This window comes from Marmota monax, unplaced genomic scaffold (assembly GCF_021218885.2).
Source record: "Marmota monax isolate L192 unplaced genomic scaffold, Marmota_monax_Labrador192_F-V1.1 WCK01_AAM20220418_F8-fsc00029, whole genome shotgun sequence".
NCBI lineage: Eukaryota > Metazoa > Chordata > Mammalia > Rodentia > Sciuridae > Marmota > Marmota monax.
Window position 1 is genome coordinate 12058475 of NW_026693024.1, and position 25362 is coordinate 12083836.

The following is a 25362-nucleotide window of genomic DNA, read 5'->3' on the forward strand; positions in this document are numbered from 1 at the left end:
GTCGCAGAACTCACAGGAAAAACCCCCTCAAATTAAGAAATCTAAATGCTGAGATATTTACACCTTTAAAAAAAGTTGCATCCAAACACCTTTCATTCGAAGGTGACAGTTCGTGAACTGTCACAGCATCATCTCAACAAGTTTAGCAGCCCTCAGGACGCGCCTGAGCTGCCCTACACCCAGCGTGCACAGCCCAGCCCAGCGCAAAAGCTCCAGCTCTCCCAGGGCGCGCGCCCTGGGACCGGGGGCGAGGGGCGTGGAGGCGGTTCCCTTGGAGCACCCAATCGGCAGCGAGGCCCGGCGGTGGCGCCAGTGACGTAGGCCGCGCTTCCCTCCGCCCCACTGCGGGCGGACGCTGGGCGCTGTCAGCCACGCGAGCTCGAGCGCGAGGGGAGAGAGAGTAGGAGGGCTTTGGGACCCGCCGGCTGTCTCAGGACGGCGGGTCGCGGGGAGCGGGCGCAATGAGCATGCGCAGCCGCTCCAGGGAGGGCGGGGGAGGAGGGGCCGGGATGAGCAGACGCGCGCGCACGAGAGCCCCGCCGGCGGCCACGGGTGGAGGGGGCGGTTCCTCGAGTGTCGGCGACCCGAGGGCGTGCGGGCGGGCGGCAGGTGCCGCCGCGGCCGCCGCCACATCCTCCTCCCTGCCCCGCATCTCCTCGTCCTCCCGCGGCGATGAGCTGGGCCCCGTCGGGGGCTGCACCTGCTGGCTGCCCATCACCCCGGGCCTGCTGGTGTGACCTCGGCCTCGTCGCGTGTCGGGCCCCCGCGGCGCGGCGCTGCCCCTGAGAGGGAGCGGCGGCGGCCTCCTCCGCCCCGAGTGCTCGCTCGGGGGCCGCGCGGGGACAGCGCCCGGCCCCCTCCCCTCCCCGGTCCGCTGTCCTCAATGTCTCCCCGGCGGGGAGGGGGCTGCCTGGGAGACACGCTGAGCGGCCCCCCCCAGAGGCTCGTTGGCGGCAGCAGCAGCGCCCAGCCCGGCGCCCCGCAGCCTCCGCCGGCGGCGGCGGCCTGGAGGAGCCGCGCACCCGCCGCCGCCCCCCGAGCCTCGCAGCCGCCGCCGCCCGGCGCCCCAGGAGAGGGCGGCGGGCGCCCCCCGGGGAAGATGAAGGCGGAGGGGGGCGACCACTCCATGATCAACCTGTCGGTGCAGCAGGTCCTGAGCCTCTGGGCCCACGGGACGGTGCTGAGGAACCTCACGGGTAATTGATGCGCCCGGGCTGGGGACGGGAGGCGGTGCCGCCCCTCGCCTGCTGCCTCCGGTCCGCGGAGGGCGGGGGAGCGCTCCTGCCGCCCCACCTCCGTGCGCGCCCCTCTCGGAGCCAGCGGCCCGGGTCCCGGCGAGGAAGGTGTTAATGGGATCCGCTGTGTGCGGGTTTCAGGGGCGCCGGCGCCCTACACCGTTTGCTGAAGCGTCGGGGTGCATCCGCGACCCCCGGCTCCCGGAGGCTGCCCAGCCGGTGTAGTACGCTCGGAGTAGCGTTAGTGCTGAGACTTGAGCACAGTTAGCTTTTATGTCTTCACCCTCCCCCTTTCATGCACACATGCACGCACACCTAGCTTCTTGCTGTTTAGATCTTTTTCTGGTGTGGCTCTTTTTCTGGCAAATCTCAAACCTAATGCAGGACATAAATTCCCTACTCACAATGATCCATTTGCTTCCACCGTTATTTTCAATTTTTTTTTTTTTTTAAGCGATAGAGATGACTAAGTAGATTATAGTGGGTCAGGGGCTGGGCCAAGGTCTAGTGCTTTTAAGCATTTTAGCTTTATCTGTCCTCTCTCCCTCTCATTTCCTTTTGTCTGTTTCTCTCCCACCAGCTTCAAGCTGCTGCTTCTGTCACATTTGATAATTTTGTATATTTCCCTTCATTCGTCAGTATTATCAGGAATTGGACTTCGCTAAATTTTAACATCAATTTACATTTATTAGAATAGACATAATACAGATAATTATTTTTATCTAATGTGTGGGTTTGCTCTGTGAAGAAACTTCTGGTTTTGTTAACGTGGAAGTACTTTTGAGTTACGAATTTTAAAAAATAGATTCATTTGCAATATGGTGAGTCCTCAGGAGCCGCTATGCAGAGGAGAGAAAACTTAAGACCATATTCAGGATTTAATTCTTGAATATGTGTAACACTGTTAATTTCAAATGAACATTAATGTTTCAAAATACATAATGTCAAATTGGTTAATAATGTATATTACAGATAAGTATCTATGCATTTGTATACTTTTAAAACATACAAATGTACATAGGTTTCTATATAAAAAATTCACATATTCACAGATAAAATTTAATGGGCTTATATACCACAAGGACAACTTTAAGGGCAATAATTTCCTTGGATGTGGAAACTACACAATTAAGGAAGGTTCTGGTTTATTCATTATCCTCACTTTTAAGGTGTAGTTTAACTTTGAGCACAGCCTTTACTTGGTGGCTGCAGGTCAAGAACATGTTTTTTGTTTTGTTTAGTTTTTTGGTACTGGGAATTGAATCAGGGGCATTTAACCACTGAGCCACATCCTCAGCTCTTTTATTTTATTTATTTATTTTTTTAAATTTTGAGACAGGGTCAAGCTAAGTTGCTTATGTCCTTGCTTAGTTGCTGAGGCTGGCCTTGAACTTGTGATCCTCCTGCCTCAGCCTCCTGAGCAGCTGGGATTACAGTTGTGGGCCATGGCCCCTGGTGGAACATGTTTTTATACTTCTGAAAAATTAAATTGACATAAAGACAATTTCATGATTTAGAAGTAGACAGCATTATCTTACTTATGGCTTTCCTTGTATTTATGCACAATTTCATACTTCAAAAGTATCAGTTATGTTTATTAGACTGAAATAAGTAAGGACTTAACAAAAATGTGTATTTGTATATATTAATGACTAGCTTAGCTCATCATAGGGTATTTAGAGAAAGTTAGTTTTGGAAGCATGTAAATGTAACTTACCTCGTGGCCAGATTCAACAGTATTTTAAAATGTAGAAGATTTTCATCCTAAATTGATTTCAATTCCACACATCGAGACCATTAGGTTCTTAATAGTTATCAAAGCAGGGTTAGCTTTAGTTATCTCCCAGTATGATCTTAATAATTACCATTTGCTCATCGGTCATGAGCATGTCCTTTTATAAAGGACACGCTGAACAATCAACACCAAGACTGAGATGTGGGTTAGAGGAACAAGGTAACCTTTAGTAGGAAATAACTAAGGTTTGAATATGCCACATTCTGTGTGGTCAGGGTGAAAGTGCAGAAAGAAACATGCTTTACTAGCAAGTGTAGAACCCCACATGATAGGAGCCACACATTGCTTACAGAAAGTGGCCAATGGATGTGCTTCCTCATGACCTTAGTGATAGCTTGTGTAATTTGACCATTAGTCAAGAGATTCTACCTACAGTGCCATTTCAACCCAGTCTGTTAAAAACAAGCAAGCAAACACCACTCTTTCTAAAACAAGACAATTACAGTTTACTGATTGCCTGCTATATACTAGGTACTTTTACACTTACATTACAATATATTAGAGTATGTTTATGTATATTATTTCTAATCTTAAGAATAACTCTGTGAAGTATATTTGCAAGGAAACACGGGTAAATTAAGCTGCCCAGATCATATAGCTAGTAAATGGTGAGCTAAACGTTAGACCCAAGACAGTGCCTCCGCAACTCCTCCTTTTCCTTCTACTATGCTACTTTATTTAGCTACTTCCTCGTTACTCCTTCAGGCAGAATTAATTTCTTGCTTCATCTTGCTACTTCTGCTCCTTGTATATATTTTTTATTATATATTTTAATTACACTATAATTTCTATTCTTTCTAGACTATGAGCTTTGGAGAGTAGGGCTGTTGTCTTACTTGTCTTTGAGTTCTTAAATTCTAGCTTATCGCAAATGCTAAATACCTGTTTATTGAGTGGAATTTTTAAAAATATTACTGCCTGCTTACATAATTTAAACATTCTTTGTGGCATTGTTTTTCAGCTGCATCTCCTGAGTATGCAGGAATGAATATGAGATGTTTATTACAGAGAATTGTCACATGTATCTCTAAAACACGCACATGCTAGTTGAATACAGTTATTGTGTTGTGCTAGGTACCATGATTTCATGTATTTTATTTAATCTTTTCAATAATCTTTAAAGGAATTATTATCAGACATTGAAGCAAAGAGTAACTTGCTTCTATTTTATAGCTATTAGTGAAAAAGGTTTTCACTTATTAAGTGAAAAAGTCATTACTTTTCTTTCAACTTACAGTGCATACTGTCATGTCAGAGAACATTTTTATCATCATAATAAATTTGGAAATGAAACAGATAATAGAAAGGAGCATAATATAGATCCAGACTAACTTGTGTTTAAGAAATGACTGAAGGAATTTCATAAATCTGGTAATAGGTATTCTGGTTAATTAAATGCCAATATAAAAGGGAAATGTGCATTCATGTCTTTTTAAAGAATATATACACATAACAGATGTGAGATTCATCTCTTTGTATCTTATAGGCAAAGCGGCAAATATATTAACCTTTTAATCTTAGAGACTGACCTTTAGAAAGTAGCTTTGCATATGGATTACTTTGATAAAAATGAATTTAAAAAATAATGAGAACTAGAAGCATCCTAAAACGTTAGAGCTAGAACTATTTCATTTTAGAAATACTGCAGTATCAATCCTTCCGTTTTTTAATGGCAAAGATAGGACTAGACCCAGGGTCTCCTGACTCTTAGTTCTGTGCCATACATCTTCACTCAAACAGGTATGAGAAATTGTGAATCTTGCAGTGCTTAAAATTAGCTTGGTAAGCTATTTGCCTCAGTGAGCTGGAGAATGTGTAAATGGAACTAGAATGTGTAAATGTATCCCCTTTATTCTGAGGGGATACATTCCAAGACCCCAATGGATACCTGAAACCACAGATAGTACCAAATTATACATGGGATACAGGAACAAGGTAACCTGTTTCCTACACATACATATTTATGATCAAGTTTAATTTATAAGTTAATCTCTTATAAATTAAGTTAGGCACAGTAAGAGATTAAAAATAATAACTAATAATAAAATAGGACAATTGTAATAATATACTGTAATAAAATTGCCAGTAACATCACTACTGTTGAGCTTTTGGACCATTATTAAGTAAAATAAGGGTTACTTGAGCTCAAGCACTACAGTACCGTGACAGTTGATCTAATAACCAAGATGTAGTGTGAATACACTGGACAGAGGCATGACTTTGTCCTGGGTGTGAAGGAGCAGGACAACACAAGGTATCATCATGCTACTCAGAACAGGGACCAATTTAAGCTTAGGAATTGTTAATTTCTGGCATTTCCATTTGATATTTTTGAATTGCGTTTGACCTCAGGTAACAAACTGCAGAAGATGAAACTTTGAATAAGGAGGGCCACCATAATTTTTCCACTAAATAGAGAATGCTGGAAGAAGTAAGATTTTGAAAAATAATGCTTCCTAAAATTTATTACATTTGTATGTGTGTGTTAGTTTATTTACAAATGACATTTGGAAAATGCCACTACCTTTGTAAAAGTTAGTGATCTAAATTATATATCTAGTTTTAGAAATTCTGCCAAGTTAGTCTTCTATTTCTTAAACTATATTCAGACTGCAATGAAGGGTAAAGGGGGTGGTATATATGTCTACATTTGTTTAGGTATGTAGATGTAAGATGTATGCACAGATGCTCCTCAACTTCCCATTGTACATTGAAAATGCATTTAATACATCTATCAAACACCATAGTGTAGCCCAGCCTACCTTAAATGTGCTCAGAACACTTCCATTAGCCTACAGTTGTGCAAAACCATCTAACAGAAAATCTGTTTTATAAAAAAAGTGCTGACTATCTCATATAGTTTATTATTGACAGTGGAAAACTGTGTGTATGCGTATACTTTTGTATCATCATTAAGTTGAAAAATCATAAGTCATTAGCATTTGGGACTATATATATATATATATATATATATATATATATATATATATATATGTATATGTATATATATATGCATGTGTGTGCTGGCTTATTTTATAGGATCTTCATAAATGTAATCATTCCCTTCTGGAGTTTACAATTGCTAAGGCATTTTAGTATTAATATTCAGTGTCAGTAGAAAGGGGGAGAAAGTTGGTACCTACCACACATATTTGGAATAGTTCACACATAGCGGTGTAGCTGGTGCGTTCCTGTAGTAGTGCTGCCAAGCAGTCTTCTCTGTCACCCTGTGTTCCATCTATTTGGTTAATTTCCTCCTCCCAAATCCTCTTTTAGAGGTCAGTTTATGTAGACAGAGTTATTTCAGTTGTCTACTGATGTTTTGTAAATGTAGCCTTAATTACATGTGTTGCTTCTCATTGTGCTAGATACCAGAATTTACTTTTTCTGAAATTTAATTTTTAATTTTTTGTGAAAAATTCCTTACTTTTTGTGGTAAAAAGCCACTTGATAAACGTTTATTGCACTTGATAATTCTTTATTGCATTTAACTTTTTACAGTGCTCACCTGTATATTTGAAGGAAGATGCTGTAGTTTAAAAAATACGAATTATCATCAGGTTTTTACTTTCTTGGTTGCCATCCATTATTTTTGAATCATGTATAAATTCATATCCTTTGGCAATATGAAGTTCAAGGTCCACATGACATTTCTTAACCTAATGCAGTTTCTAGATTAATCCTGCAAGTACTTAAGCTCTAATTTTGATTCTTTAGTAGTTAACTCTCAAAGATTTATTTATGTTTGTTTAGTGATTAAAAGGAAGGTCCAAGAAAGTAAGATAATCATAAAGAGGAGTCAGAGTTACTAGAGGTATTTTCCTATAGAAAGGAAACTTAAAATAGAAGAAGGTGGAGGAATTGGAACCAGGAGAGGAAATTGGAATTAAAAATGGCTGTGTATTAAGAAGAGAGCCCAGAGAGTGTGGCTTTGGATTTACATAGTATCGGATGAATAGTTCTAATCATGGCTATATTTATTCAACACTCATTATGTGTCAGGTACTACATAAAGCATTTCCCATGTATCTCACTTCAAATAATTACAGTGACCGTATAATTTATTATCTTATCTCATGTATATGATTATATAAGATGTGATAGGTTAATTATGTATTTTAATGACCCAGTATTTAGCAATAAAAATTAATCATAGACTGTACAATGGCTGTGGCAGCACATTTGGAAGAGGTCTCATTAGACTATCAAATTCCATCTAGTGACCGTGAGCTAAGTTGATTAAGCCTTGAAAGAAAAAGAGACTTTTTACAGACTTTATGCAAGAAGGAAGAATCATAGTTTTCATGGAATCCAGTTGCCTATATGGTAATCTAAATCTTAGAATGTAATCTGGGAGCATACGTATATGTACTGAACTAGGACTTGAAAAAATGAGAAAGGTTTTGAGGAATGTAGATTGCTATATCAATTAATATGGCTTATCAACATATTCCATTATTGCCCTTCATCTCTTATTCTGTCCCATGTATTTGCACATTAATTTTCTATTTTTGGGGGGACTGAGGCTATCTATATCTAGCTCAGTGGTGGAGCTTCTGCCTCACACACATGAGGCATTGGGTTCGATCCTCAGCACCACATAAAAATAAATAAAGATTGTATCCATCTACAACTTAAAAATATTTTTAAATTTTAAAAAATTTTTTCATAATTCACCATGGTTGTAAATAATTAGCATATAAAGCAATTCATACGCAGGATTTCAGTACTAAGGAAGAAGAGTACTATAAGTACTATAAGTGATACGTATATATATATTTTTTTTTAGAAATTCTACTTTTTGTAGTTAACATTTCTCTAACTCTTTTCAGTGTGCTGGACATTGTTTCAAGAAACCTTATGTGTATTTTATTTGATCCTCAATAATAATCCCATGAGGTAGGCACCATTATTACTTCCAGTTCTCCCAGTATCTGATGTTCAGAAATGCTCTTCTGGCTGGGCTCTTACAGGGTCCAGTCCTGCAGTGTGCTCTGCAGACTGGCGTGGGCTGGACGGCCAGCTTCTAGCCATGTTTGTGTGGCACTTGGCTGGAGATGGAGGGCCACTCCACAGGTCTGCTCACAACACGGATTTTCCTGGAGCAAAAGACTGGAGAGAAAGTGAGGGAAAGCAATATAGAAGCCGAAGCCACAGTCTTCTGTAACCTAATCTTGAAAGTGTTCTCCCCGTCTCACAGTGGATCCGGTTGGTTCCGAAGACCAGCTCCAGAACCACAGGGGGCTGTGGTGGGGATCCCTGGGGGCTGCTGGAAGCTGGTCTTAACAGTCTTACAGGGCAGGTGTGGGAAAAAGAAACGAGGCCTGTAGGGGAAGACCAGAGACAACAGAGAAGAGGGTGAGGGGATGAAGGATCCGCAAGAAAAACAGGAACAGAAGGTGACAGAGAAAAAGCTGTTTGATTGTTAGAATTATTATATAAAATAGCAGTTTCTAGCACTTTGAAGGGTTAATCTTTGTTATATCTTTTTTGATACCAGGGATTGAACCTAGGGGACTTAACCATTGAGCCACATCCCCAGTCTGTTTTTTTATTTTTTATTTTGAGACAGGGTCTCACTAAATTGCTGAGGCTGTCTGAACTTGCAGTCCTCCTGCCTCGGCCTCCTGAGCTGCTGGGATTACAGGTGTGCACCACTGAACCTAGCAGTCCTTGTTATTTCTTTATTATGAGTCCTGTGCCAGTCTTTGTGGTAAACGCTGATGAACAAAGACGAAAATACCAATCATTGCCCATAGTTGTTCGTGGTCTAGAAGAAGCTCTCCTAACTTTCATGGCTTGTTGAATTCAGGAAGACCCAGGCAGTGGGATTTTGATGATAACAAAAGAAGAGACAGAGAGTGGAAAAGGTACCTTTGTGTGGGGTGATAGAGATTGGAGAGACGAACTGTTTGTGGAATGGATCACTAGTGAGTATGTGCTGCCAGGATTTCATTAGGTCTAAAGTTATCGTATGCTGCTCTTGGATGCCTGTGTCTTGCAAAGAAGTTCATAGTAATGTGAAATTGGATTTTCATTACACAATAACGTTCTCTTCTCTATCCCCTGTGGTGAATTACTTTTAATCTGTCTTGGCTTCTACGCCTTGCCACACATCAGAATAGCCTGGACTGGTTATACAGCTCCAGGTCCCCTGTCCTGTTTATGGAATTAAAATAAAATCTGAGAACAGGGCCTAGGAAGCTGCATTTTAGATCAGTTCTTAGATGATTTTTATATAGAGTGCACAGGGATTTGGAATATCTGATTTTAAAAAAAATTAGAAATTTTTGGTGATCAATTTGTAGCTATGTTTTATATATAATAAACATAATGTGGAATATTTAGTATGGCTAAAGACATTAAAATTTCAATGTTAAGTGCCCCATTTATTTCCAAAAGGGTATGACAATATAGTTTTTTAAAAAATGACTATCTTTTAACATTAAAGGATCATGTCACACTTTATCTTTTAAAAACATTTTCTTCATTTATGAACTATTAGCCATAGAAAATTATCCCATTGTATGATAGTATTTTAAAATTCTAACTGATTTAGTTTTATTAAATTTGAAGTATATGGAAGAATTGAATGTTAAAAATATTTGTGTAAATACTTACATAAGGTAGTAGTTCTTGGAATTTCCCCCTCTTTGGTAACAGAGGGTCTGATAGATTTTTGTCTGCCAATAGTCTAGAGAAGTAAAGGAATATGAGTCCATAAACAGTTTGTCCTTGACTGCTGCTAGCTTGCTTTTTTACTTTAGACAAACCACCTATTTCCCAGGCCCAACTTCTTCATCTGCAATACCATCTGATGCCCCTAATTTCCACATTGATACTAGGGGAAACTAGAAGTTCCTTTTCTTAAGGAATTAAAAAAAAAAGGTTAGAAATCTCAGTAATAAGTTCAGGAAATAATTTATTCATTTGCATATAAGTTTATTTCTTTAATTTTTGATACTTCTTTTTTTAGCATTCTATATCTGGCTTATTTTATTTAATATAATATCCTCCAATTTCATCCATTTTCTGCAAACCACAAGATTTCATTCTTTTTTTTTTTTATTACACATGACAGTACAATGATCTTGACAATTCATACATTTGAATCAAATGGGATATAATTTCTCATTTTTCTGATTGTACAGGTTGCAGAATCACATTGGTCATGCAGTCACCTATATACATACAGCAATAATAATGTCTATTTTATTCTGCTGCCCTTCCTATCCCCCTTTCCTCTCCCCTCCCCTCCCATCACATCTCTCTACCTGATCTAATGTAACATACTTCTTTTTTTTTCCTCCTCACAACATCAAACATGTATTCTGTATAACGATGAGTGTCTCCTTCCATCTTCCGTGCAATTCCCCTTCTCTCTCCTTTTTCCTCCTACCTCTCTTCCCTGTTCAGTGATAATCTTCTTCTCATGCTCTTCCTCTCTATCCCATTTTGAGTCACCCCCCTTATATCAGAGAAGACATTCGGCATTTGTTTTTTAGGGATTGGCTAACTTCACTTAGCATAGTCTGCTCTAGTGCCATCCATTTCCCTGCAAATGCCATGATCTTGTTATTTTTTAGTGCTGAGTAATATTCCATTGTGTATAAATGCCACATTTTTTTTATCCATTCATCAATCGAAGGGCATCTAGGTTGGTTCCACAGTCAAGCTATTGTGAATTGTGCTGCTATAAACATTGATGTGGCTGTGTCCCTGTAGTATGCTCTTTTTAGGTCTTTTGGGCAGAGAAGGGGAATAGCTGGGTCAAATGGTGGTTCCAAGGAATCTCCATTACTGCTTTCCAAATTGGCTGCACCAATTTGCAGTCCCACCAGCAATGTATGAGTGTACCTTTTTCCCCACATCCTAGCCAGCACTTATTGTTGTTTGACTTCATAATGACTGCCATTCTTATTGGAGTGAGCTGGTATCTTAGAGTAGTTTTAATTTGCATTTCTTTGATTGCTAGAGCTGGTGAGCATTTTTTCATGTATTTGTTGATTGATTGTATATCCTCTTCTGACTTAAACAAACCAATTTTTGATACTTCTTTTTTAAGAGGGCCTTTTTCAGACCTTTAATATGCTTATTTGTAGGGTAAGCCGTAGAACCAATAAAAATTTTAGTTTTCTGAACACCATTTAGTGGCTCTTAGAATTTAATTAGGCCTTAAATTTGGTTTGAAACCTCTGGATTTAATATCTAATGATCCCTTCCAGTTCTGAAAGTTAGTTTTTGTTTTTTTTAAATGCCAGTGCAGCATAATTGCTTCCTCAGGATTAGTTTCAAAATAACATTTAAGGTGTTCCTATTAGGACCTTGCTTTGTATTGCTCACTAGGTTTTCCTGATTGTGCTTTTATTTTCTGATCTACCATTCATTTATTTGGTCCCATATTTAGATTTAATTTGGGGCGTTATATTGAGAGATTCATTAAAAGTTATACTCATTGTCATTAAAAGTTCATTGTTTTAGCATTCAGAATATATCCTTTGAAATATTATATCATGAAATTGTGAACCATTTTATTCATTGTTCATATTTTTTTAGGTCAGTATCTGATTCCAAAAAATGTGGTTTTTTTTCAACCCCATGTATAATTTAAGTAGCTTGAGGATATATAAGTAATGATAATAATGAAAGTACTGTGTAATTACTCTGTTATAACTTCAGAGTAGATTTATATTTTCACATTTAATTCTTATCCTTTTTAAAAACTGAGTAAACTAATCAGTTATGAGGAAGAACAAATTTTAGGAATATTGTGCTATGGCTTACATGTAAAATAATTTTAAGCTATTTAAAAAAACCTTTAACATGATTTCTTTAAAGAAAATGATATTGTGATTGTTTTAAATTAGGAAACTGCTTTTGTAAGAACTCTCTTTTACTATTCAATGGTGGCTTTGTAATTTACAATTTGAAATTATACAATTAGTAAGCAAAGGGGTAATTGAGCCTAAGTGAGTAATGAACAGTATTTGTCAAGAGTTTTAAGAGGCAACCTGTTAAAGCAGCTCTTGAAGGTATCTCAGTTGATTTTAAAAACTAGTGTTTTTGCCCTCAAGCTGCAGAATTATATAGCTATTAGGGCCTACAGTAGCTTTAACTTATATGTTGAATGTAGTTTCAAGTGGACAAATGTAAGAATTTAATTTTTGTGATAAAAAATAAGAAAGATACCTTTTATTTTCCCTTAATTTAACCTCCTTTGAGGTTCACTTCTTTACTAGAGTTAGGTTCCACTGCTGTCCAGAGACTTTCTTTAGTATGATTTATAATGCAGGTCTGCTGGCAGTTGAGTCTCCCAGCTTTTCCTCTTTGAAGAAGTCTTCATTTCACCTTCAGTTTTCTAAGATACTTTTGTTGGATGTAAATTTCTGGCTTTACTGCTTTTTTTTTTATTTTCAGTATTTTTAAAGATGTCACTATTTTCTTCTATTTTAGTTAGATTTTTCGCTGCTGTGACTGAAAGACCTGACAAGAACACTTTTAAGGAGGAAAAGTTAATTTGGGGCTTACTGTTTCAGAGATCTCTGTTCATAGACAGCTAACTCCAATCCTTGGGGTTCAAGGTGAGGCAAAACATCATGGTGGGAGAATGCCGGTCAGGAAGCAGTGAGACTCCACTCAGCAGATACAAAATGTAAACCCCAAAGGCACACCCTTCAGTTATCACTCAGTTAATTCCCACCGGGATTAATCACTGATTGGGTTAAGACTCCATAACCTAGTCATTTCACCTCTGAATGTTCTTGCATTATCTCACACATGAACTTTTGGGGGACACCTAATATCTAAGCCATGACATCTTCCAAATTGATACTTTGTACTGAGAAATGTGCTTCCTTAACTTTATTCTGATGTATGCAGTATGTCTTTTCAACTCTGAGTGCCCTCTGTATTTCCCCTTTATCTTTGGTTTTTCAGTCATTTCACTTTAATGTGTCAAGGTATGTGTTTTATGTATGTGGTTTACTTTTGTTCTGTTAGTGTTTTTCAGGTTTAGTATAGGCACTTGTTCAGGATGTTTGGGGGAGAAGGGGCCTAATTATCTTGCTTTGGATTCTCCGAGACTCTTAGATATGTGGTTTGGTGTGTCTCATTATTTTTGGAAAATTTTTAGACACTGTCTCTGCAAGTATCTTCTTCTCATTCTTTCTTTTTTTCTCTTCTGGGATTCCAGTTACATAAATGATAAACCATTTCAGATTCTTCCCTAACTCTTGGATATTCTTTCCTCCTCTTTTTCCCCTCCCTTTTTTCTCTTCTATTTTAACTTTAGTAATTTATTTTGGTTTATCTTTAAGTTAGTGATTTTTTGCTTACCTGTATCTCAGGTTTTTGGATGAACCTGTTAAAAGAATTCTTCATTTCTGACCTTTTTTTTTTTTAAACTTTTTCTAGCATTTTCTTTTCACTTTCCTGGTTTCCATCTGCTGAAATTCTCCATTTGTTCCTGTGTTCCCCCATTCTCCTAGAGCCTTTAACATAGCAATGGTAGCTAGCTATTTTAAAGTCCCTATTTAGTGGTTCTACTAGTTGGGCTGTCTCAGTCAAGTTCTGTTGATTGCTTTATCTTCCAATAGTGGGCTCTTTTTCCTTTTTTTTTTTAATGCCTCCCATAATTCTTTGTTGTTGAACATAGCACTTAGTATATAGAACATTGGAGACTGAGGTACATATTATTCCTGGAAATGGGTGGCTTCTGTTAGACCAGTAGTATGAAGAGTTGATTTAACCTACTCAGGAGTTGAGCTGAGTCTGAGTTTCACTGTTGCTATGGTTACCTTCAGTACACTGTGTGCTTCAGGTTCTCTAGAGGTTACTGGTGGTGCCTTATGCTCAGGAGCCTTATGCTCAGGATGGGAGCCGGGTGCCACGGGGTTGTGAGTTTCAGTGCTAGTGCTCTGTTGTCAGCTTCTCGCCAGCTGTATACTCCTCTCCACAGAAGGGCCTCCCATACACTGTCCTTCCCAGTGGTGGACTGCTGTTGCTTGTTACTTGTATCAGACTGTTGGGGGGCTGTCCTCGTCTTGTTTCAATCTTAGACATGCTCTATGTACTGGAGTCTCCAGGTAGGGCCTTGCCAGCTTTCCTGCCTTCCTAGGTGACCACACTTCCCCTAGTGTTTGTGAAGGGGCTTGGGCAGGAGTTTCCCCTTCTTCCCTTAGCAGTCACCTGCCTGTCCTGGGTGGTTTTCTACTTCACCCCTAAGGACAGAAAGTTTTTCTTCTACCCTTCCCTAAACCATAGCTACAGTGGGTTTTTGCCGTGCCCTGGGTAACAGGATTTACTGTCCTCTGTTTCCAGAGATATGTCTCCTGGGTCTCCTGCCTACCACTCAGTCTTTCCAGGGAGTGTCCATGAGTGGCCAGTGGGAAATAAGTGTGGATGTCCTTGTATCAGTTACTCAAGGTGGACTAAGGTGGACTCGTTAGCCAATTTGGTCTTAAATGACAGTTGTGGTTGATTTCTTCTTACGCCCTTGTATGGTGACCACCTCCAACTCCTGTGCTGCGCTTAGGTAGCACGTTGTGTATGTCCCCTTTCTCCTTTGGGGGGACATGTCCCTCTTTTGAATCTGTGTTGCTTTGTTGTCTTGCATCCTCATGATGGGATGAGGAAGAGTTATGATTCTGCGAGTTATGTCTTTCTCACTAGGTGGGAGTGATGTTCTTTGCAGCTTTCTGTATCCTCAATTCTGATTAAAATTTAAATATAATAACTTCTAATAATCATTGATTTTTAAATTTGACAATAAATAATACATTTAGGGAAAATTTGCAGACACTACAAACTTGAGATTTATTCATTTGGGCACTGGCATGAATATGTGGATAATATCCACAGATTTCTACTGACATTTTCCTGCTTTTAGTTTCTTTATTCCCTCCTCCCAAACATTTGGATTGTATTGTAGATGGACCAAACATACTTTTCTATGCTTGTAAATCTTGGCATTATCATCTATCCAGCTGCTCTCACCAGAAATCTGGAAGGCCAGATGTGACCTCTCCCTTGCCCGTCATCCAGCATATGCCAGCAGTCCTCCTGATTATTTCTCAAATTGTTTTCAATCCAAAGGTTGATGCCTAAAGTCTAGTCCTTAATTTCTCTTTGGACTCTTGACATAATCTTACTATCTCTCATCTCTTCCAGTCTCACTTTCCAATATCTACCTGAGTAATATTTTAAATGGCAAATTTGATTGTAAAATATTTTTATTTATAGATCATCTCTTTTGGTTTCCCATAACCTCCACTGTAAAGTCTATATTCTTTGGGTGCTCCCCACCCCACAGTTGCTCTGGCTCCTGCACACCTCTATTCTTTCTAATCCTGTTCTCTGCAGTTTTGGCTTTGTCCGCACTAGAGTTTTTGCAGGCACACACAGCTGCATGATTCAGATGACATGTCTTAAGACCAGTGATTTCTCATAACTGGCTTTGCATGAGAATCTCTGAGAAACTTAAAAAAAATGCCAGTGCCTAATCTGCATCCAAGACCCAATTAAACCAGAGTTTCTGGGAGTAGTATCGAGGCATCACCTTTTTTTTGGAAGAGGGGGTGTTGGTTAATTTCTGTTTACTTTTTAAAAAATTTACTGTGACAGTGACTCCTCTTGAGATCTTTCTTGGACCTTCCCACTCACTGAGGACTCTGTATCCCATAATATCAGTGATATGCTGTGCTCTAAAAAACTGGATGCATTAGAATATAAGCCATCAGAGTATTGTTGATTAAATAATAAATGCTAACTCTTGATAAAATATAGAAGTACTGTGACTAATTTTCAATGGGGATGGGAAGGAAAGCCTAGCCTCTAAGGATATTTATTAAGTCATCCAGACCAAGAGTCAGTAAACATTTTCTATAAACGAGTAAAATATTCTATTTTTAGTACTAGTGTTTTATTCTTAGTAAATAGCAAAAGAAAAATATTTTGGGGGTTGGGGATTTAACTCAGTAGTCAATGGTAGAGCACTTGCCTGGCATATACAAGACCCTGGGTCAATCCCTAGCACTGCAAAAAAATAAAAATAAAAGAAGGTTTTAACCCACTTGAATCAAAGGGTGAAATATGATATATCAAGAACTATGTAATGTTTTGAATAACCAACAATAAAAAATTAAAAAAAAAGAAGGTTTTAGTAAATACAGCAAAAATTCTTGGCTTCCTAGGCCAGGCCATATGGTCTCTGTCCCAACTACTTGATTCTACCATCCTGGAATGAATGTAGTCATTGAACACAGCAGGTTTTGTTCCCAATAGAACTTTATGGATTTTTGTGTAATTATTGGAGTTTTGTATAATTTTCACCTGTCACAAAATAGTATTAATTTTTTAAACTTTGCTAAATGTAAAAATCATTCTGAGGTCATAGACAATACAGAAAAAGGTGGCCCGTCAGATATGGCTCACGGATCATACTTACTTTGCCAATCCGTGATCTAGAGGACCTTTCCAAATTATAAGTGCATCATGTACCAGAGATTCTAATAAAATCTAGAATGGAAAAATCTTGATCACCTAATTCAAACACAGAGTATTTAAAAATATAATATGATTTCTATAAGAAGGTAGGAAATTATGAACAAACCCCAAATGTAGTCTTTTACAGGTGTGGTGTTTTCATCTTGATGCATAGAATATGTTGAGTACATATTAAGTTTTTGCTATCAGCCTACTAATGACCATATTAGAAACACTGGGTACTCTGTGAGGATTAAAGAAAGTATTTAATTGTCTGAGATAGGTTTTGTTTTTATGACTTTAGAACATTTTAATAAGTATCTCTTACGGAACCTGGGGTAGTGATTTTCCATAGTACTGTATATTATGACTATTTAAGAGATTTGATAAAAATATAAATGTTTAGGTTTCATCTCCAAAGATTGTTTAGTTGCATTTTAGATAATTCTCAGGAGCAACCATTGGTCTAGTTAAGCATCTTCTCCTTTGATGGAGTCAAAGATAGAGTGAAAACTAATTTTAAAAAATAATATATTAACTGGGCACAGTGGTGCATGCCTGCAGGACCATTGCAAGTTTGAAGCCATACTCAGCAACTTAGCAAGACCCTCTTTCAAATTGAAAACTAATAAAGAGCGAGTGATATAGCTCAGTGGTGAAGCACCCTTTGGTTCAATCCCTAGTATTGCAGAATTGATCATGATAATGAAAAAACAATATATTTGCAGTAAACATTCTTAAAGGTATTTCAAATTGGCTAAATAGGATTGTATAAAATAATATCATCCATCTGCCATCTCATCTATGAAAGTTGTTGTTAAACCTATTTGTTTATAACAAGTAGGACTGTCCAATATCTACTATTTTTGATTTGTTTTCATACAATATTTTTAGACATTTAGAGAAATTCATTTCTCATAACTGTATTTTTGAGAGATTTTTAAAAAGCACAGAAGATAATTGGTAAGTGACTTTGTAATTGGGGCTGATGACAGTTGCAGATTGGGAGCAGAGCTATTTCTAAGGTTGTTTGGAGGCTACTACCATAATGATCCCAGGTTCCATTTTATGTCACCTCTTGCCATATATACCCAAGCCATGAGTCCTATTGGAACAAATGTAAAGTTAAGTGCAAGACCATGAGAGGAGGTCCTCAAGTTATTCAGGGCTCATATTTGGCTGAATTTACATGGTGCAATCCATTTGGAGATAATGCTTTCAATTACCTTTTACTGCATATGTCAGAATCTTTTCCTGTTAACTGATATAATGTTTTAACGTTTAGCTTTAGAAAGTTTTAGTACAGATATACAGGGGCAAATTCTTCAATTGATTAAATTCTAGAGACAAATTGTTCAGTGAAGCCAACAGATTCAGAGAGGCTGTGGTATCCCCTCCTGTCCTGTTGTTTCTTCTCCCACTGAGGTTCATGGGTACCCCTCTTGCTCTACCCTCGGGGTCCTGCAGCTGTCTTCACTTTAACTAGTCACAGGTTTCATGTGATTGCCACTTACAAGTAGGTCCTTGGACTTGCTTTCCACTCTGGGAAGATCTCTAGAGGCCCTGTTCACAACAGAGTTACATTGATCTGTCAGGTAATTCCCAATAATAGTAGTAACAGGAAAACTAGTGAAACTAAATATTCTCAGCAGAGTTCAGTTTTTTCCGTGATAACTACAGTGTGTCAGTATACCTCCTGGGTGTCCTGTAATTCAGTGTAATCCTGAGGCTTTCTTTGTGAAGTAAGGGTCACCCTCACAGGTTGATGTGGGTCTTAGTCCCACAAGACTTCCAGTTCCAAGTCTGAACTTCCAGTCCTTCTACCCTGCTTTACATAGGATTCCCATGCCCTTCTCATGGAGCTTGATCACTTGCTATAGTGGCTCACAGAACTTAAGGGAACACTTTTTAAAACTCACTTATTATGAAGGACACAACTTGGGGAACAGCCAGATGAAAGAGGTGCATGGGGCAGGGAGTGGAGAAGTGCGAGTCATGGGGCTGCTGTGCTTTCTGGGCATGCCACCCTCACAGCACCTTCATGTGTTCAGCAACCCCAAAACTTAACAAATTTAGGAATTTTGTAGAGCTTAGCCTCCAGACCTCCTCCCTCCTTCCTGGAGGTGGACACTGCTAAAAGGTCCAGTTTTTATAATTTCATGGTCCTCCTGGTGACCAGTACCTCAGGAGGCTGTGTGGGTGCCTCAGTCACCTCACTGGCGTAAACTCAAATAGAATATGAAAGAACTACTTATAAATAGCAAAAGGCACCTTTGTCAGGAAATTCCAAGGGTTTTAGGAGCTCTGTGCCAGCAAACATGTCAGAGACCAAGTATATTTTTTATTTCACCAAATAAAAGCTACCATTTTTTAATATATAGTTGTTAGGTGAATATTTTGTATATTTACATTGTTTTGCAACCAATCTCCAGAATTTTTTTTTAATCTTTCAAAACTGAAACTCTGCACCTCTTAGATCCAGTAACTCACCCTTCCTCCTGCTCTCAGCTCCTGGCATCAACCACTGCATTTTCTGTTTGTGTGAATTTGACTACTCTAGATAGTCATGCAAGTGGAATGGTGCAGTATTAGGCCTTTTGTGACTGGAGCATTTCTCTGAGTATTATGTCCTCAAGGTTCTTCCAAGTTGAACCATGTGACCTTTAAAAACTGAATAATTTTTCATTATATGTATATGCCACATTTTGTTTATCCATTTATCCATTGATGGACTCTTGGATTGCTTCTAGCACTTGGCTATTGTGAATAATGCCACTTTGAGCATGGTTGTGCCAGTATCTCCTGGAGATTCTACTTTTAGTCCTTTTGGCTATATACCCAGAAGAGGGATTGCTGGATCATATGGTAATTCTATTTTTACTTTTTTGAGGAACTGCCATACTGTTTTTCATAGCAGTTGCACCCATTTTAAATTCCCACCAACATTGTATATTGGTATTTGAATGATAATTGGTTTGGATAAAATGGATTTAACTAATTTATTTTTGTGCTCTTTATTTATTGACTTTTACGCTTACTAGTGAATGTTTAGCACAAAGAGTAGATGAGATCCTTTGCATTATACAATGTGTATATACCAAGGATGATCTTCCTGGTGACAGCGAAACATTTTGAAATCAGTTCTTTTCAGTTATTAGTATTAGAAAATTTTCTTAATCAGTTTAAATAAAACAAAGGATTTTTTAAACAAAGAAACTGGGGTGTTATGCTTTAAAATAGTAATGTGACAGGACTTAAAAATTACTGGAATAAGGGACTTGGTTGTCTCTTGTCTTTGGAGGATCTGTTTTTCTTTCTTCCTTTATCATGGCTTCAATGCATGATAAGGAAATTGATTTGGCTTCAGCTATTCAAGGACCAAGGAGACTCTCAGTTTGTCCCAATCTTGAATTTCCAAGGGAGGAGGATCATTGGCCCAGCTTGGATCCATTGCTGGCCAAAATTGTACCTCACAAGTATAACCAGGGAGATGAACCTACAAGAACAGAGCATCAATATTTATGGGAAACTTGTGGATTGATTGGAACGCAACAGGGTACCAGGGGAAAGAGAATGAAAAGCGTGCTTGTAATCATCAGGATTTAGTTAGTACCACTATATGTCAGGTGCTGTGCTAGGAATTTTTCACATCCATCATCTCATTCAACCTTTCCCCAAACCATGGGTGCTCACTGTTAAGTGAATTTTCTAAGATGTGTTAACAGAATGGTTAATCCTTTGCTTTTCCTTTCAGAGATGTGGTACTGGATCTTCCTGTGGGCTCTCTTCTCCTCTCTGTTTGTCCATGGTGCTGCAGGAGTGTTGATGTTTGTGATGCTGCAGAGGCACAGGCAGGGAAGAGTCATCTCCGTCATTGCTGTCAGCATTGGGTTTTTGGCTTCTGTAACTGGAGCAATGATTACCAGTAAGTAGGTTTTGTTTTGTTTTAGGGCATATTTTTTTTTTGATAATAAACTTATCATTTGGGTAAGTATTCTCATTGTAAGTGTTACTAGATAGTTGTACTTTACTATTTGAAGAGTCATTATACACGGTTTTGTGGGAATTAGAAATACTCAGAAAAATTGGCACTGGGCAAAGCAGTTCAATGGTAATATTTATCTTATAGTTATTGTAGCTTCTCATTATCTAGAAAAAAAGAAAGGTAGGCACAAAAATATGAAAATGATAATTGTCATAAAAAATAGTGAAAGTATGGCCACTGGGTCTTTGGTGGTATCTGCCTGTGGCTGCAAAATATAATTACCTTTCTTTTTAGAAGTACCTAAAGTTTTGTGACATATCTTCTCTAGCCAGCTAGAAATTAACCACTTCAGAGTGCCCTCTAGTGACCACTACAAGTGTTCTGCGAGGCCACCTTGTGCATTCCAATTTTGTCCTCCTGGGCTTCTCTTGACACTGAACTTGGACCCCAGCTCTAACTTTGGCTTCAGAATTAGTTCTGGTTTCTGCAGCTGCTAGTTGACAGAACCTGGATGTATCCAGACTCTGAAGTGCCATGTTGTTTCCTTGGTATGTCTCTGTTGGCGACTGGCTGCTTCTCTGTGTTGCCGTTGATTCTGTCCCTGCTAATAGATAACGGAGGCTTATAGCACGTTCCCTTCTGGCCTGCTTCCAGATGTCTGTGGCAGCTCATAGCTACTGCTGGATTTGTATTTATGAGAGGCTTCTTCCTTTCAGTTGATTTTTGCCCCAGAAGTAAGAGAAAGGCCTTATCTTTATAGTTAAGGGCCTCCCTCCTTTACTTCTTTTGAAGTGGTTGCCCTCCTGACCTTGAGAGGAAAGCTCTGCTCCCTTGTGTGTGAGTATCCTCTGGCACTGATAAGCAATCACAAAATACTCCTGGGAATTAGCAGGAAGTCTCTTTTCTTATCCTTTCTTCATACTAAATGAAGAATTTTAATAAATTTGATTTTTCTGTCTGTGTTAAGTTTTTGTTTTTGCTTTTGTTGTTTCTCATTAGCTATAATTTTGTCACATGATGCCTCACCTATTTTGCCATACATAGGATTTCAAACAGGAACTTTGAGCCAAAGCACAGGGCATGCATAATGGGGTGGTAGGAGATTCAGCTGGAAAGAGAGAATAGAGCCAGGACCTAGAGGGCCTTAGAAGGCCAGCTGGAAAGTTTGAAGCCTTATCCTGCTGTCCATTGGAGACAAGTAGATATTTTTGAGTGGGGCTGATAAGGGACATAGTAATTCAAAATTCAAAATTTGTTTGATAGCTAAATATAGAGTATATGTAAAGAACCAAGAAGAAACTCTGGAAGGACAGAGGCTTTGTCCATCTTCATCACTGCTATACTCCCAACTTTAAAAGCATGATAGATGTCCAAAGAGTACTAGTTATATGGGTGGATAGAATGAGGGGGAAAAAGAAGGAAGAAGCAGGGAAGAAGAAGGTGGAAAATTAAAGGAGGGAGAATCAAGAGGAATTACTAGTGAGCCTGTGCTCAAGATCTGAGATAGAGTAACAGCTTGGGTTGGAAAGGAAGGAGTTGATGTAAGAATTGAGACAAAGGACAAAAAAGCCAAATCTGTTATTAGTCCCTGTGGAGGTATTTAGAAACACATGATGGGGGCCACCCATGCCTTTGATGAGGGCTTGTGTTGTATCTGGAACCATGAGTGGAGGAGGAGGAGGAGGAGGAACAGCTTCTCAGGAGTTGTAAGCAGTATGCACATATGTGTGCTACTGTCAAACTTCAGAGAGTGTGAAGAATATAATTCCACTCCCATTTGTCTCTAATGATGTGTATGCACATATAACCCACTTTCAATTTAGTCAAGAATAAAATGAGCCAGTGATTTTAGAAACTGCAATGTTATATTTTAAAATCATTAAAAGTATGAAAGTCTGATAGAACTTGAAGTAAAAATTTGCACCCACATTATCAATAAAACATTCAGATTTCTTCTGGCTAATGTTTGGACTTGCAAATACTTGAATTGAGAAAATTAGTCAATATGAATATTTAGTTGTATTTTTTCCTTAAATTCATGTCATGAGTGCCAGCTTACTCAAGTCTGTATATTCAGTTCAGCAAGCAAGTGCTGAAGATCTATATTCGATAAGATACTGAGTTTTAATCCATATCTGTTAACACTTGTTACTTCTTAGATTTTATTTCCAAAAGAGTAGCTTTTTCATTTTAGTTAGTATTGATAGTTAATGTGGAATTGACAAAAAAAATGGCTTTCTTTCAAAATAGAGCCTAATTTTAGCTGTTTATTTTAGCTATTCTAAAGGTGTAAAGAGACATCTCAATGATGGTTGAATTTGCATTTCTCAGATTACTGATGCGGTTCAGCATCTCTTATGCTTATTTATATATTTAGATTTCCTTTTATGCACAGTACTTTTTAAAATTCTGTGATTTTCTTTGGATGCTCTTATTTCCCTATTAAGTTGGATCAGGGATATTGGTTTCCTGTTGATTTTGGACTTTGCAGATAACTTTCTCATTCTTTTATCTGTTACCTTTACCCACAGTGTCATTTATTGAGTAGAAGGGCCTGTAATCAGCTTAAAGAGGTTATTCTCTTTTATAATTTAGGGTCTTATTTCAGAAGTTCTTGCTCATAACAAGATCAAAAGATATCCTGATGTATTTATTTCTGTTAATTTTGTAGTTTCACCTTTTGTATTAAGGTTTCTAATTCATCTAGAGCAGGAGTCAGCAGACACTTTCTTAAAGGGCCAGGCAGTAAATATTTTAGACTTTGTCAGTCAGTGGTGCCTGTAGCACTGTTTACCCTGCCATTTAAAGCAAAAGGAAGCATAGGCATATGGAAACGGATGGATGTGGCATCTGGCATTGCGGTCGTAATCATGTCCCCCTCCCCTCCATTTCGAGTGACCTTGTCTTTGGTGTTATTTAGATTCTAGGTGTGCCTTTTTCCCTCTCACATAGTAAGTCAGTTCTTACCATCCTCTGGAAGTCTGTCATTTCTTCATTGATTTGAATTGCCACCTTCACTGTGCATTGTGTTCTCTATGTGCAGGGTCTGTCTCCAAACTCTGTCATTGCAACAGGGCTACATTTTTTATGCCTCTAATTTTGTCATATGTATTAGTATCTGTCAAGGATAGGGCCTTTCTTGTTACTTTTCTTTTTCAAAGTTAACTACTCAGGACCGTTATTCTTTCATATAAATTTTTAATATGTCTACTGAATATCTAAAAACGTATGTCTGTGATTTTATTAGGACTTCATTGGATGTGAAGGTTAATTTTGGAGGAATTGTCATATCAAATTATGTTACCCAAGAACATGCAATATCTCTCATTTGTTGATATCTTCCATGCGTTTTATTAGAGTTGAAATGTTTTATTCTAATAGGAAGGTTCCATATTTTGGAGTAAGGTAATTCATGGTTACTTTTGATTTTATGGCTATTGTGCATGGTATCTTTTAAAACTACATTGTTTAGTCTTATGAAGTTTTGTAAGTTGTGCTTATGAAAGGTTAATAAAAAACTGGTACATCACAGAGATAAATGAATAGACTGCTGGCATACTAAGAAAGTGTAAAATATAGATATAATAGATGAAATAACTTTTTAGTAATAAAGATAAAATAAGGAATTATAAAAATAGTTTTATGAACAGCTACATATTTCTAAATATGAAATGTCAAGATTGTTGTAAGGAGAAATGGGAAATATGATTAGAACAGTGATTATTTTTTTTAACAATTTAAGTGGTAAAGACCCTCCAGATTTAATTAGGATTTGCAGGTGAGTTCTACCAAATATTCAAGGAATAGTCAATTCATACTTTATCCAAATTTTACAGAAAAAAGGAAAAATGAAAGTTTTGCACAGATTATTTGCTGAGGCCAGCGTGAGCCAGTTGCTACTCACGATGAAAACTACATGAGAAGAGAAGAGACATGTTTAGGCTCATTTGCCTTGTGAATGTTGTCTTGGATTGTAGAGAGGGTTCAGTGTCAGAATGGGTTAACTATTCCAATAAAACATTATGTATAGACAGCAACATTTGAATTTTATACAATTTTCCTATATCACAAGATATTCTGTAGATTTTTTTTTAATCCATCTAGATATGTGAAAACCATTCCCAGCTTTCATGCTGCACAAAAACAGGTTTGTTCAGATTTGGCCTGTGGATTACAGGATACCCACCCCTGATCTAACTTTATGAATTGATAAATTCAGCACACTATTAAAATGAATTGTGCCCCCCCCCCTTTTCTATTGCTGTGAGGAAATATGCTGGGCACATCCCATTGCTTTTCAGTGGAATACCCCTGCGGCAGTTTGTGCTGCTCTTTGTTGACACTCTTCACCACCGATGACTGTCCTCCCTTCCTAGGTTTACACCCTTTACTCATCTGCAGAGCAAATTTGCTCTGTTGTTTTCTCTACTTCATATCCACTATGCCAGTCTGGTCTTGCCCCTTAATGCTTTGGGGATGTATTTCTAAATTTTCTGCCATTGTTCACAGTGGAAGTTCCAGACATCTATCATTTATTCTGAGCACCCTGTCTAACTTCTGTCTTTTTCATTTTTGTATATGAATTTAGCCTCATGTTTCACCAAGAAAGTGAAGTCCATGTGTATTCTTTCAACTGACTATTGACCAGCAAAGACACCTTAGAGAGAGGGAAAACTACAGTGTATGTTGGGGAAAGCTATTTGTTAACATATATAAATGTAAAAAAGATTAATATCCAAGCTGTATTATTAACAACAATTAAAAAAACCTATGAGTTAAATCAGAAAAAAATAACCCAGTAGAAAAGTGGATGAAATATTTGACAGGTGTTTCATAGGAGTAGAAATCCTCATGGCCAATAGTTT

At 38.3% G+C, this 25362-nt stretch overlaps 1 protein-coding gene across 5 annotated transcripts in view; it reads left to right on the forward strand.

Annotated features, from left to right (window-relative positions):
* Positions 1–539: 539 nt before the first annotated feature.
* Tmem170b (transmembrane protein 170B) overlaps positions 540–25362 on the forward strand; it is a 60713-nt gene continuing 35890 nt past the window's right edge. For 4 of the 5 annotated variants that reach the window (XM_046453479.2, XM_046453480.2, XM_046453482.2 and 1 more), the window contains exons 1-2: positions 540–1196; positions 20267–20437. In XM_046453479.2, the coding sequence (XP_046309435.1) occupies positions 884–1196; positions 20267–20437 (484 nt within the window). In that variant the 5' untranslated portion in view covers positions 540–883. The remainder of the gene's footprint in view (positions 1197–20266; positions 20438–25362) is intronic. The other variant, XM_046453481.2, reaches the window with a different exon arrangement.